This window comes from Salarias fasciatus, chromosome 12, assembly GCF_902148845.1.
Source record: "Salarias fasciatus chromosome 12, fSalaFa1.1, whole genome shotgun sequence".
Taxonomy (NCBI): domain Eukaryota; kingdom Metazoa; phylum Chordata; class Actinopteri; order Blenniiformes; family Blenniidae; genus Salarias; species Salarias fasciatus.
Window position 1 is genome coordinate 12,587,550 of NC_043756.1, and position 14,739 is coordinate 12,602,288.

At 43.2% G+C, this 14,739-nt stretch overlaps 1 protein-coding gene across 2 annotated transcripts in view; it reads right to left on the reverse strand.

Annotated features, from left to right (window-relative positions):
- The window catches only part of LOC115397778 (phosphatidylinositol 4-phosphate 5-kinase type-1 beta-like), a 31,357-nt gene extending 19,149 nt beyond the window's left edge, over positions 1–12,208 (reverse strand). Inside the window, exons 1-4 of one of the 2 annotated variants that reach the window (XM_030104236.1) lie at positions 11,994–12,208; positions 1,278–1,375; positions 1,113–1,181; positions 263–393 (exon numbers count right to left, since the gene is read on the reverse strand). In XM_030104236.1, the coding sequence (XP_029960096.1) occupies positions 263–393; positions 1,113–1,181 (200 nt within the window). In that variant the 5' untranslated portion in view covers positions 1,278–1,375; positions 11,994–12,208. The remainder of the gene's footprint in view (positions 1–262; positions 394–1,112; positions 1,182–1,277; positions 1,376–11,993) is intronic. The other variant, XM_030104235.1, reaches the window with a different exon arrangement.
- Positions 12,209–14,739: the final 2,531 nt, after the last annotated feature.

The following is a 14,739-nucleotide window of genomic DNA, read 5'->3' on the forward strand; positions in this document are numbered from 1 at the left end:
CCAATGAGCAGCCTGTTACCACCCACACATAATCTGTCTCTAATGAAGCAGCTTCCTGATTCACCAGCTCCTGCAGATGAATAACTTTCAGCTTATGCAAACGTCTCCTCCGCTGTAAAAGTCAGTTCTGATGACAGGGTGAAAAACCTTCGCCACACAATTAACTCAGATGCTGAGGGAAGGCTTCTGAGACAATGCACAGCAAAAGAGGCGTCTCGCTGTGTGCGTACGCCTGAGCGCGGCGGCGTGACGCAGCACTGACCTGGGCAGAAAGACGCTCTCCACCACGTAGAAGTCTTGCATAAGCACGTCTCTGTCGGGCTTGGAGGTGAGGTTGCCGACTGTATAGCCAATGCCGAGCTGAATGGCTCCTTTCAAGGCCGACGATGTGGTCTGTGAGAGGAAAATGAGAGAGAAAACATCACATTATCCTGGTTGCAGCACGGCGTTACAGCTATATAAATTCATTAATCATTGCACGTCAGATATATAATACATTCAGTGTCTCGTTCATGTTAAAAGAAAAAAAAAATCATTGGAATGAAAAAATATGCACACCCAAAGATACTAATCCCGCAGTTTGAATTTATTAAATGAAATTAAGCAAAAGTGTAGAAACGAGACTCAAGAGAAAGGCCCACTCTCACAGTCTGTTGGCAATATTTTCCACAGAAACAACCTGAACAGGCTGGGACACAAACATACAGGCAGTGTTGTTGTGTGAACGGCCACCACAAAGAGACCTTTGACTTCTGTCGTCCCGACCCAAACAGAGTTTGGTTCTGAAGAGAGCCTTGTAATGGGCCGATCTTAGAACAAGCTGCCATAAGCAGTGACGTCTGCATTAAAAAAAAAAGAAAGTAAAGGAAAGAAAACAAGTGTAACCAGGGCTTGAATGGTCTCTGGCAGCTGGCCCTGGTGGAGGTCGGGACATTATGTGCTGCAGAAAGACATTTTAAGGACTCAGATGACTCAGACTTAATGGCCTTTTGGACTTGTTGGCTCTAAACAGCGTCATTCCAAAATAAATGTTATGGGACCAGGTTCATATTCACCATAACAGGCAAACAAACCAGGCACACTGAGACGCTTGTACTAATACTGTAGTTCACCTTTTTGTATGTTTTCTCTCTGCTCGTGCTCCAAGGCCCTCCCGTCCCATTCTCTGCTGTAGTTGACATCTGAAAAAGGACCCAAGGTTAGGCGAAGTAGCAGCTGGCCATTTCACGGCTCATAATAAACTCAAATATGCTCGGAGGTACGTTACATAAACTCACCTTGCTTCAGGAAAAAAGCTGTGCCTGACAAACCGCAATCAGGGCAACGGCTCTCGGCTGTGGGGTTCAGCAACCATCAGGAGTCGTCCAGAGACCCCCTGTGAGGGCGCAGAAAGAAACACCATCACACTATAGGCTTGAAAATTAAAAAATAAAGGGAATAATATGACCGGCAGACGCTGCAGTACAGTAAGTGAATCTGCAGGAAAGTTAAAATGTGGCAAGCTGAGCACTACAGGGAATATGTCCACCAGCAAAAGCTCTTTAATTAACTGCGATACACTTGTGTGCTTTTGGTTTGAGGCCATTTTAATGCCATCACACTCCTCTTAATCACCGCCTTATAGGAGAGGCGATTAAGCCATCACAGTCACTCATGAACTGTGGCACGCATGTGTGTAACGATCATCCAGCATATTCGCATTAGAATAATACCGTCCTGCCGGTCACATCAATCCCCACTCCAGGCAGGTAAAGATTAGACTTTAAAATGTCTTCTTATCGCCCTGATTTTCATCACAGCAAGCTTTTCTGTTTCAATTTTCCCTCTGCAGGTTTTATGAGGTCAGGATGAAGCTTCATAACAATTCATGAGGGAGGCTCAACTATAAAGAGCGAGAATACTTTATGTGAAGGAGGGTTCGCCCCAGGGCTGGAAGTGATCCACGGGCTCACAGCACAGCGACGGCGTTACTCCACACAACACACGTCTCCCTAAATGTTCCCTGTTATTTTTACTGCACCTCTCCATCTGCCTCCTCCTAGTTTGTCTGGTTTGTCTCTTGACAATGACACAAGTCAGAGAAATCGTGCCTCAGTGTTCTCTGAAATAAAGGACACAGACATGGAACAAAAAGCTTAATTCAAACCCTAGAAAATTTTGGACTGTTTGACAAGTTCTGGCAGGTCTGCAGTCCCCACACCATCTGCATATAAATGTACCTGCTGGTCTCTGAGCCCCTGAGTATTACACAATGTCTCTGTGCTTTGTCAGCGCTCAGAGCGATGTTCTCCAGTCACCTGATCACCGAGGAGCCAGCGGAACATTTATCCCAAGTAAGAATAGGTAAGACTGATAATGGACCACTGCCTAATCCACCATTAGACATTTGTGCACGACCCAATGTGAGCCGACGTATGGATCTGACCTACATTGATTTGTGAGCAAGGTAAAATCCATCTCTCCCTCAAGGTAAATAAAGCCATTTCACCTGCGGTCTGGACAAACACAATAAAAAGTGTGCTTTCGGAAACAGTCAGGAAGTCACGTTTCACGATCTGGCCGCCTCATTCTCAGATAAATCACAAAGACGTCTGTAAAAGGCGAGTACAATTGGCAGCGGCTGTTGAGAACAATAAAAAAACGGCCATTTGGCTGCTTCCTTGTATGAGTGTCACCACAGCCAGTCACTGCAATCTGTACAATAGACTTTCCTAGTTTTTATGCCAGATGCTTTTCCTGCAACAAAAGGGATTTCAACCTGGGTTGCTCTCATTTGAGGTAGAGCGTTATTAGATGTGCCAACAGGTGGGATTAAGATCCATAGACAGGCATTAACAAAGAATAACTCACAAACCTTTGGAAGCTTGGTTAGGTTATTATTCACAGCCAGCAACTCTGTGCACTTATAGTTATGCAGTATTGCTTATTGCAAAATTCTAATTGGCACTGTATTCAGGTCAAAGAAATGTGTTTTATTAAACTAAATATCAGTTTCAAACTCAACTCAATCATCAAACAACAATGAATGAAACAACAGAGGAAAGGTATTTAACAAGATGGTATCAAAGTCCCCACGTCCATCATTCACACGTCATTCACGTCCTCCACACGACTTGACGTACATCATCCATTCCTCTCTCTCTGGACAGAAGATAACAACATCCAGGAGGAGGAGTCTGGTTTGTTTTGGTTTCTTCACACGTTTCTAATAAAGCCAGGTATTTAGTATCTTTGTAAAAGATCAAGTGTGATCCAGGAGGAGTGTGTGGCCTCAGCCACTGCTGGATGACGCTTAAGGAATACTTTCATTGTGAAAGGCACACTGTGTGTGTGAGCGTGTTTGTGAGAGAGCAAGAGAGAGAGAGAGAGACAGCTTTAATTAAAAAATGGAGACGTGCTTTTAGATGAGCACACATTCATATGTATAAGTCATATATTAAAAGAATGAGGCAGATACTGAGCTCTTATCTCCAGACTCCCTCCTTATCAGAGCACAGGCTCCTCTGTTGCTATAAACACGGAGACAACACCAGACAGGTTCCGTCTGCTCGCCTCCCAGCCGTATCTATTTGTCTTTGTTTGGGTAGGAACAGAATTTATATCTTTTCTATCACATTTATAATATTATCCTGTCTTTGTTGTGAAGGAACACACACAAACACACAACGCTCATTAACTCATCCCGTCTGCAGAGATAATGTTCTTCTCATAGCTTTAACCCAAACCCAGGCGGCATTACAGAGTCGTATGACTGATAATGAGTTCTGTCAGTGGAAGTGAATCTGTTTAATAAGGTGTTGATCCACCTGAGCTGTAACTCTGTGCGACTGGGTCTGCGCTCTGAACCTGAGGAATGTTAATAAGCCCATCTGGCTCTCAGCTCCGGCCTGGCCAGAGCGTCAGTGCAAAAATGGATTGTGTCAATGAGTTGTGTCTCTCTCTCTCTTTTTTTTTTTCCTCTCTCTCACCTGACCCCACAAACCAGCCGGTGCTCAAACAGACTGTTTCCAGAACAATCTGCGAGAGGCCGGCAGCCGACGAGAACAACAGCCGGTCTCTTGTTTATCTGCTAACAAAAGAAAGCCAGACAGACCGACCGACAGACACATGGGTGAAAATGGACGGAGGGATGATTGTAAGCAGCTGTCTTACCGCTGTCATACACTCCTATTGCAAATAATGGTGGCAAACAGGAATACAAGAGGGCACTTACATGCTGCTACACAGCATGTAAAATGATACATGGCAGGTCACAACCATAATATCATGTTCTACAAATAGAAAAAAAAGCACTTTTGTCAGATCGATGCTTCTGTTAGAGGGTGGGTGTTTTGTGGTTTGGATGAGAATCAAACGGGTAAAGTGACCCAACCAATCAATGAAAAGGAAACCTTACACTTGAAAGTGTAAATCTGAATAATAAACCACTTAGACCTGGCTGGCATAAAGGAGCTAAGCTGGGGATGGGTTATTTCTGTGCCTCTGGGAAAGTCGAGCAAGGTCACAGGCTTCATGTTAAACCTGCCTCTGTACAGTGAAAAGATGAGGAACACGTTCTGGCTCCAAATACCCTCTTAAACCGCTTCCAGACAAAGAGACTGTCCAGAACCATTGCAAAATATTTGCCCCTGCAAAATCCCTTGGCAAACACATTTCAGGGTCAGCTGTGACTGGCTCTTTGTTAATATCCTGACTTGGTCAACAAGGTGCTTTTTCTTCCCTCCCTGACGAGCATGCTTCTGTGAAAAGGTGCAATGTTATTAAATTTTGCTTACTTACCTCTTCTCATCAGCTGTCTCTTTGTTTTTCGAACAGCCGTCAACACACCCTCGTCAGAAACTCTACCACCCTTCAAACAAACACACTCGAGCGCAGATCAAACACTGCTTCTCATGTCATATCTGCTCCAGGGTTTCACAGTTATTGCCAATGGTGCCGCTGAGCCTCCGAGGAAGTCGCACAACAAGTCTGCAGCCAAGCTCGCCGAGTGAAGGGAAACATGCAGCTGAGACGCGCAGACACGGACCGTCTGGTGTGGCCATTATGCAAATGAAGTAAATCTCAACTGTCAAAAGGTCTGAGTGGCTGTAATGGCCCCTCAGACGACCACTGGAGTCGTAATATCAAAGATCAGAAAGTCAGGAGTCGGACAGATGAGTCAACACATCTGCAAATAAGCAACATACTTTTTTTTTTTTTTTTTAACAAAATGTTATGAACTGTGACAAATACAGAACAGCACCTCCTCACGTTGCAGCAAAATCATTTTCAAACAATCTGAACAGGACATCAGTGATGAGTCCCACCATTACCATCATGAGAACACAGATACTTCATATAGGTTCCCATTTTACTCTACTTTGCTTAAGTCCCCAGATACTATTGGATTACTGCAGCAGATTGGAGACTTAATGTAGAATCAATAGCAGAGCAGCGATGCAGGGTGCTGAGGAGCAAACCGCTGGGCTCCCATGACCTCCGCTATCCCACACTGAGACGCCAGATAAGCAGGGAGATCTGGATTTGGATGGACACAATCAAAAAGATGCACAGGAGGTGAGATTAGCTCGGCTAAAAGAGGATTGGCCTTATCAACTTAGCAGCTTTCATGCATGAGCAAAGTTCAGAGGAAGTAAATACAACTCTATTGTTTTTATCACTGCCTCTACTAATCTCTTTCCAGTATAGTTCAGTTCTATAAACAATCAGCATTTTGAACTGAAGCGCACTGAAACAGACTGTATGGTGTGAAGAAACAGTAACAACGTTACACTGTGTTCTATCCGGCGGAGGTATGTTTGTTTGTTTTTTTATTTATTTATAATCATCCCTCTGGGGGTCAAGACGTGATGAATTGTATCTGTGAACACAAGGCACTGTGCAGCACTGCAGAGCTCTGTGTGTGTGTGTGTGTGTGTGTGTGTGCACGTATCTACTATATTAAATCTGTAGCCACATTATAGACGTCTGGAAGCCGAGTTGAGCCTCTAATGCTGTGTGGTTTAGCATCCAATCAAAATGCAGCGGTATGACCTATGTAAAAAAAAAAATACAGATTTATTTATTTATTTATATAGCTATTCCAGAGCCATGATTAGTTTGCTTTTCAGCAGCAGTAAGACCACCTAAAACTTCACAACTGAGGTGGAGTAGACTGACTGTTACTGATGCTTTACATCAACCAATCTATTCCCGACTCTGAGGTCCATAAAAAGAACAAACAAACAAAAAACGATGAACATTAAAAACAAACACAGGCTACAATAAAATAGAGCATTGTAGTTTATATAAGCACTGCCTCCAGTGGTCCTTAGGTCTGATTAAAACTGCTCCAGTCTGTTCACAAATTTATACACAAAATTTAAGATTTTATGGAAACACTAATCGATATTTAAAAGTTTCACTCTGAAGTTTTTTTTCTTGATGATGAAGCTATCTGAACAACAAAAAAAAGAGCTTCACCACAATGATGGAAAAAAAAACTAATACAGTAATAAAGACAGTAAGATGATATAGCAAAGTAATGGTGAACGTGAGGAATGACTCAGGCTTAAAGAATGAGTAACATCAGTAATAAAAACAGCCGTGATGCCGTTCAGAGTGCAGATATACCAGAACGAACAGCGTGTACTGAACACTGCACCATGCTCACCCTGAAGATTACACTTTCAGTGGAGATTCGATGGTATGCGTGAGTGAGCCGTACCACGGACTGTGTAATTTCCTCTGAACATACATGCAGCGATTGTTGTGTATTAGGATGGTGTTTGACCTTTCAGCACCATGGGGGATGGTGCTGTACTTCCAGAGCTCTTTGACCTTTCCAGTGAGACATTTGGAAGCAGGAATGAAAAGGTGGAGGACACACAGAGGAAACTATGTAAAGTTTTGTACAGCTGTGTTGCTTCCTATGATGTGCAGCAGTATTAAGTGCCAGGACTGAGTAAAGTAGCTTTTCTGGCAGTAGGAAAATAAAACAGCTGTGGCGATATTACGACAGAATCAGTGTATTTCATTTTTCCCGATGAGCTGAACACCAGAAACTCTTGGAGAGGGTTCAGTCCGTGTATTTGTAATTCAAAGAGTGTTCCACTCTGCATGAGGAGCAGCGCGGAGGAGGTCACCCTCTGTGTCCAGAGGAGTCATGTGATTGGGCTGAGGGAACGGCGGGGGTGAGGGAGATGCAGAGGGTAGTATATGGAAAGAAAACAGAGACACGGTGTTTTCTAAAGACACTGACACAGAGAGGAGCTGCTTCGACGCGGCGCAGCGCGACGCTCTCGGAGACCAGAACACATGACAGCAGACTTATTATGCTCAATAAGCTGGCGAGCGCCTCACGTCATGCTCGGTGGAAAACATGGTCACATGCACAGGGACAATAAGGCCCAGACTAGCGCCACGACGGCCAAGCCCATCTCAGCCGAACTCTGCAAAGATCTTCTCAACCCAGAGAGACAAGTTTATTATCTATTCATCTCATTTTGGACACAAACTGCTGCATTATTCTTAGAAGTGGCTGGTCATGAGAGGAGGAGCGGCCGATACTGCGGAGCCTTTATTGATTTGAGGTCACAGGTTGCTACAGGAAAAGGGGAGGAATTTCATTTGGTCAGTTCTCCAGTCTTTGTTTTTCTTCGCTCGTCCTTTTCTGTCCTGCTCTCTCTCACTCCAGTGTCTAAAGGTCTCCTAAGTGGGCCCCTGTAAACCTCACAATTATCAGCGCAGGAAAGTGGGGAGGGGGACACGGGGGACTCAGTAAGCCAAAACAACAACAACAACAACAACAAACATTACAACCTCTGAATAATCTGAATTCCTGCGAGGCTGCCAACCAATCGCTCTGCCAGCAGCCACCGGGGCAACCAATGGCGAACGCGGAACAATAATAGCCATCGCTGCAGCCCTCCTGTTTTTCACTCTGTCAAAAGCTGGCGTCGATGTGCTGCGAGGCCACAGAGCAGGTTACTCCACTTTTGAGGTCATTAAGATCGAAATGATAACACCGGGAAGTTCCGCATCCGTATTCAGCTGCCGGAAAGTAAATGAAGGCCGTTTCACACTGACACGGAGAAGGCCCGAGTGACAGACTCACACATCGCAGTCTGCACGAACCTGAATTTAAGATGCCAATGAAGCAGAAAAAATAAAAAGAAACTGCTGCGATAGCCAAGAAAGTGTCAAGTCACATCATTGAGATTGCATAAGACGTCGTGTGGATTTGTATTTTCACCTTTGAGGAAGCATGAAAAGTCTGCTCAGAGAGGCCGAGTGATTCTGGCAGTTTCTTTTTGAACAAGCATTCAACTCTTTTACTCCCACCATGCAACTTGGCAATATCACTTCCATCAGTTCTAGATGTCAAAAGTATGTTTTCACTCAGCTAATTTCGAACATGTCCAACTTCTAATACCAAGATTGCCTCTGACTTAGTAAACAATCAATGTCAAATGCTGCACTTATATCAAAACAGCATCCAAAAAAATGTTTTGATAAGTTCAATTGACTGCTTCAATTAAAAAAAAAAAAAATCACTGCGTTTGTGACTGTGTGGATAAAATTGAAACTTACAGAAAGTAAATTACAAAAATCTTTCAATCCATGCAAAACTGATAAACTTCATCTCTGAAAACACCAGCATCTCTGCTTGTTATCTTGGAACATCACAACAGGAGTGACAAAACCTTTGATTTGCACATATAAAGAATAAAAAATAAAGTTGCCTGAACTGACAGCCAATGCAGCTAAATTTAATTTAAAGGTGCTAAAGTTTTGGAAAATTACTTTCTTTTTTTCCTTCATCATTTTTTTTTCTTTAGACTGAAGAAAGAACCTTGAAAAGTGTATCCTAGTTGTTGGCACAGCCCTTTCAAATGCTGACTTGATCGCTTCTCTGTGCTTCACAAAACTTGATCAAATGAAATGTGACCCACCGTTGGACACAAACCTTCTCATGAACTTCAGTTTACAGTTCAGCGACGCATAAAATGACACGCTCTGCTCCTCGCAAAAATCACAAGGCTTCGGGCGACGTGCCAGCATGTGTGTGTGTGTGTGTGTGTGTGTGTGTGTGTGTGTGGAGCAAGGTAAGTTAATTATAAAGTCCTGACTGAGGCTGGGAGCCAATCAGCACTGTGCGGTATGTGCTGACATGAGTGCAGCCTGCCAATGAATGAGGACAATAAAGCAGATAACAGACAGAAGGAGCAGCCCACGCTGTGCAGCCCTGTTCACAGAGGTGTGGAGCCTAAATCTCATCAGATCAATAAAGCATATGAGTCAAACCCGAGGCCAATTCATAACAGCTTTTTTCTGCAGTGCTCTGACTCACAGTGCTGGATACCAACTTCTGAAACAAATTATGAGTCACTAATTTTAGCACCAGGGAGATGAGTGTATTTTTACACATGTGAAATGTCTGATTCAGTGCATCATAGTGTATGATCAACACTGATTGAACATTTGACTGAATCTGGTGTTCAACAATATAACATGAAAACTTATGCTGGAATTTGCAAACCAAAAAATCTAATCTAATCTAATCTTTCGCTTGGCTTCTGCGGATTGTTTCACATTTTATACTAAATAGCTAATTCAATGTCTGATCAAGTAAAACAGTATTAGATTAACCAATAAGACAGTAACTATTGATAGAAGTGCAAAACAACCTTTCAATGACTTACAAGAAGCGGTACTGAATAACAGTCAGTGATCGCAAGCTGAATAAGAGTAAAATACACTGTCAACTACAGGAGTTTTAATTCAAATAAAGTGATCAAATTTATATTGATACAACTGAGTTGAGGAAATTATACGGTGTGATCTGAGATTATTAACCTAAGGCAATATAAAAACATACACAGATCCAATACAGAATATTACTACATATGCTCTTCAGAGAAGCTTAAATATAGCACTAAACTACAAGCAGAAGAGAAAGAGCCTGCAGCAGGAAGAAAAAAAAAATCACACGAAACACAAACATTGTATGGTGCCAGATTGCAGACAACACAGATGGGCATCTCTCCTTATCAGTAGATCATGAATGTAACTGGAGACGGTATGGAGCCACACCCATGTGGACACACTGGTCAGCTGAAGCATTATCAGGAGAGACGCGGAGCTGGGAACTACTGTTCAGGGCACTGACTTACGCAACTGTCTTAATGAGGCTCATATGCTTGTTATTTCGGCCCTATCACTGCTGGGATCCCATGGTACAGTACGAGCACAGTACACAGAGTGCTCTTTGACCCAAAATCACAAGACGACGCTAAAAAAATCCCTCCAGTTGGTAATTGTTGTGCTACCTCTGCAATGGGGACTCATGCAGCTGGAACAGGAAACACCACTGGTGATAAGAAAAGGTGTCACCCAGCTTTTAATTAAAGTGTCCGTAGTTAAAACTGACCATCTCTCTGCTAATTTGAGACCAAGATGCACCACAGTGGAAACTGCGACACAAGAAGAGCTGGGAGTCGCAAAATAAATATGATTTGTGTCAACAAGGTTTTGCCTCTGCAGTGCTGAGGCACTTCTGCTGCTACTCGGGTGGAAAATATTACATAATACACAGATGCTTTTCACTCCGATAAGCAGCGTATCAGTGCAAGGGGCAGCAGGCAGCACACGATAGGAGCTCAGGTGTGACTCCGAAAGAGACAGCAGGAGATTTGCATGAGTCGTTTTCCCTTTCAAATGTCCTGTGCCGCAAGCTGATCAACCTGGGCTGAGTCCTCCACCCCCCAGCCTGAGTCAAACGAGGAAACACAGGGATCATAAAAATAATACACAATGGTAGTTCAACACTACAAGTTGTACTTTGCCTTTTGATCGTCCTGTAGGTCTGCCAGATTTGCATGATTAATGTTTCTCTTTTTTTTTAATCATTTACTTAATAACAGTTTGTCTGGTTCTTCCTGATATGAACAATCATGAGATATGCTTGAGATATTATGTTTTGTTGAGACACAAGGTCACAGGACAATGTCGAACAAACTTGACATTTCAGACAGATGGACCACGATGAGGTAGTTTAAAGATATTAAAACCCAGGCTCATGAGACAGTAATCAATAAAGAGTAATAGAGATCTGATTGTCAGTTTTAGATCATACACAATAACCTGTTGTCTCTCTTTTATGGTGTCTGTTCTAGGCAGAGGTGAGCTGAATCAGGGTGGAAGGAGCTGCGCTGACTTCCAGAGGGGAGAAATGTTGCACCTCATTGTAAAAAGCAGTGTTAATGTGACAGAAGCTGAGGGTTAGGCCAGTGGTGGACTAGAAATACACCCTGATAACAAGAGCAGAACACAGAAAATCTCTGATCTGACCTGCAGAACATACTGTGGCAAAAAAATTAAAGCAACAGCAGCAGGGGGAACTTTCTGGCTTAGCCTCTGAAGCAGAATTTAACAATATTGACACTTTTCTACCCACAGGAGGGTCAAAATGTCAGATTTCTCACGATTGCCATGTTCACAGGCAGCGTTTCCTTCTTTGATCTCCTCATGCTCAATCTTGAAACAACCTTGCCTCATTTCCCCCACCAAACTACCTGTTCCTCTCTGAACAGGCGAGACAGAGCTGCAGACACACAAACAAAAACACTTCCTCATAAATTAGGAAACAGCAGCATGATGTTGATACAGCAAACACAAAATCCCACCAGACCCAATATAGAGCTCACTGTAAATAAAGCTCTATTTGACACTGTAGGAACTGATTAGGAAGGTTTAAGGAGAAACTGAACTGCCTTCTACACACCTTCAATTATTATTATATAAGAAAATCAAAAGAAAAGGAAGAAGAACCCATGGTTTTATATAAAAATAAGATTTTCTGTCCTCTAATTTAATAGATGGGGAAGATGAGTCATTTCCACCGAATCAGTCGAGAAGCTTTTCTCTCTTGTCACCGAAACAGAAAGGTGAAAGTCGGTGTTTGTCAGTGTCAATAGTGACGAGTAAAACCTCCACACATGCATCAAACTCACAGTGATCCTCCTCTTCTGACTGCAAATGATTGTATTTCCCTCTGCGTGGCCGCTGCAGTCCCCGGAAAGCTCCTCTCTTTTCCCCTCCAGCAGACGATCCGCCGGCCGATAAATGAATGACAATAATGTGCGCAGCGTTTATTCCCACCACAGGCTCGCTGTCACTGCTGAAGAGTGTGTCTGCTCTGGCCGAGTCCACTGCGTGCGTCTGTCCGTCTGTGCGCGTGTCCCTGCCCTGCCTCTCCACCAGCCAGCCATCCAGAGCACAGTGCACCACCGAGGCAAGTGTGGGGAAACAACGCAAACCTGCCCCCTGCAGGACAAACCCCACATTTCACGACATTCCTCCTCAGCCGGTTTGCTTCTGCTGCTGCTGATGATGATGATGGTGGTGATGATGATGGAGGAGCAGAAGATTTGAGGGAACTTCAGTCACTGGAATGGATGCCTCTATAACTTTATGAAAAAAAACTATAAAAAGTGAAACAAATTTCTTTATTAGGTTAATTCAATTAAAGGGATACTTCAACATTTTGGCAAATTGGCCCATTTAGAGCAATAAATTAGTCATTTCGAACAGCATACTTACTTTTTTGTGAGTGGAATGGTAGTTGATCAGTGTCAGCTGGCTTCATAGATAAATAGATTTGTGTATCATCGGCTTAACAATGGAAGTTAAAGGAGTGTTTCCAGATGATATTCCCCACTGGAAGCATGTAGCGTGAAGAGTAGAGGTCCGAAGACAGAGCCCTGTGGAACTCCATGTTTAAATTTGATCCGAGCTGAAGAGTCATCGTTAACATTAACAGAGTGGAACCTGTCTGCTACATCTGATGGAAACCAGTTTAATGCTGTCCCTTTAATCACAATAATACATTCTTGTCTATTTAGTAGGACGTCATGATCAACAGTATCAAATGCAGCACTGAGATCTAACAGGACCAGAAGTGCCAGAGTGCCGTAAGGGCCTCCACACACTACAGGATAATCGGGCCGAATTTTGCCCCGATCTTCTCCTCCCGATCGAGGCCGACAGGGTCCGATTGTCGGGAGTATGCAAATGAGTTCGGGTCCGATCTTCGTGTAGTGTGCGGTGTGTTCCGAGAGATTTTTTCCGGTCGGAGCCTCTCGGGAGGCGTCGGAAGGGGAGATCGGAGATAATTAACATGTTCAATATTTCCGATCGCAAATCCTGTAGTGTGTGGTGCTCCGAGAGGCGCCGATCAGCTCTGAGTAGAGCTGTCCACACCCTCGAAATAAAGCTCTCTGATTGGATGAACAGCTCCGTCTCACCAAGGTGCCGCTGATTAAAACATCCACTCACAGCTGTCAGAGCTGGATGATGAATATATGTCTGTGAAATATATTCACTATATATGACAGTGAAACAGAAAAGCCAGAGCTCTAAACTCAGCCGTGCAGAAAGTGATTGTTAATCCTGTCGCTCCTGGATGAACTGGATCCTCCATTCAGACCCAAACTCCGATCTAATATCTGCATCTCCGCCAGTCCTGCAATAATCCCAATGTTTTAATTAATCTCCGTTATTAACCATCACGGAAGAATGGGGAAGAAAAAAATAATAATAAAAGAAAAAAAAAACTTTCCACTGATTCCGTGCCCTCAGAGACAGAGCGGACTATAATGAAACTTTCCTAATCAAAGCTCAACGTATTTTTACTCTGATTTAAACTATCAAATCTGTGGACATAAAGAATGAATTAAGATATTTGATGATTTAAAAAAGTAGCTTTTATTTGACACGGTCTGCTAATAACTTTATTCTACTGCTGCACTCGGGACTCAAAAGTAAAAAAATAACAAAAAAAAAACACACAAACAGATTAGCTAATAAGCTGAATTATTATTAAATGTAAATTATAATAAAATGATCTGAAACTACGTTTCCCTCTTCTGTACTGGAACAATTAAATTTTCTAACAAGGTGCTGACAGTCCGTGCTCCGTGCGCACGGCAGGTGGGGGTCTGCACTGAAGGAGCGATACCAATGTGAATGAATGAACTGAGGGAACGAATGCGTTCTCCACTTATTATTGAAAGTGGAGATGAATGTACAAACTGCAATGAAGGGAAACAGCACAAAGTCACGTCGGACGACGTGAGATTTGGAGGAGTGAGGAGCCGATTCTCGGCTGAAGAATCTGCTAGTGTGTGGTCTGCTCCGGAGTGACACCACACACTAGAAGATCAGGAGAGGAAGATCGGGTACGATCTGTCCTCTGCTGTCGTGTAGTGTGTGGTGTCTGAATCGGGGAAGATTGAAAAAATCCTGTAGTGTGTGGCCGGCTTAATTGGCTGCCCGGGCGTCTTTAAAACCCAAGCAATTTCTTTGTAACTTGTAACTTCGGTAACTTGTTGTGACGACAATAAAGACTATTCTGATTCTGATTCTGAACAGAGACCAGTCCTCTACCTGAGGCTGTGAGAAGATCATTAGTACATTTTACCAGAGCTGTCTCTGTGCTGTGATGAGCTCTGAAACCTGACTGAAAAGACACAAATATTGTTATTATATAAATGGTCACAAAGCTGACTTGCAACAACTTTCTCTAGGATTTTAGAAATAAATGGAAGATTGGATATTGGTCTGTAACTTGTTAGAACACCTGGATGAAAGGGTGGGATTTTAACAGCAATCTTTAAGACCTGTGGAATATAGCCTGTTAATGAAGATAGGTTGATCTGATCTAATATTGATGTACTAGTCAGGGGGGAAATGTCTTAA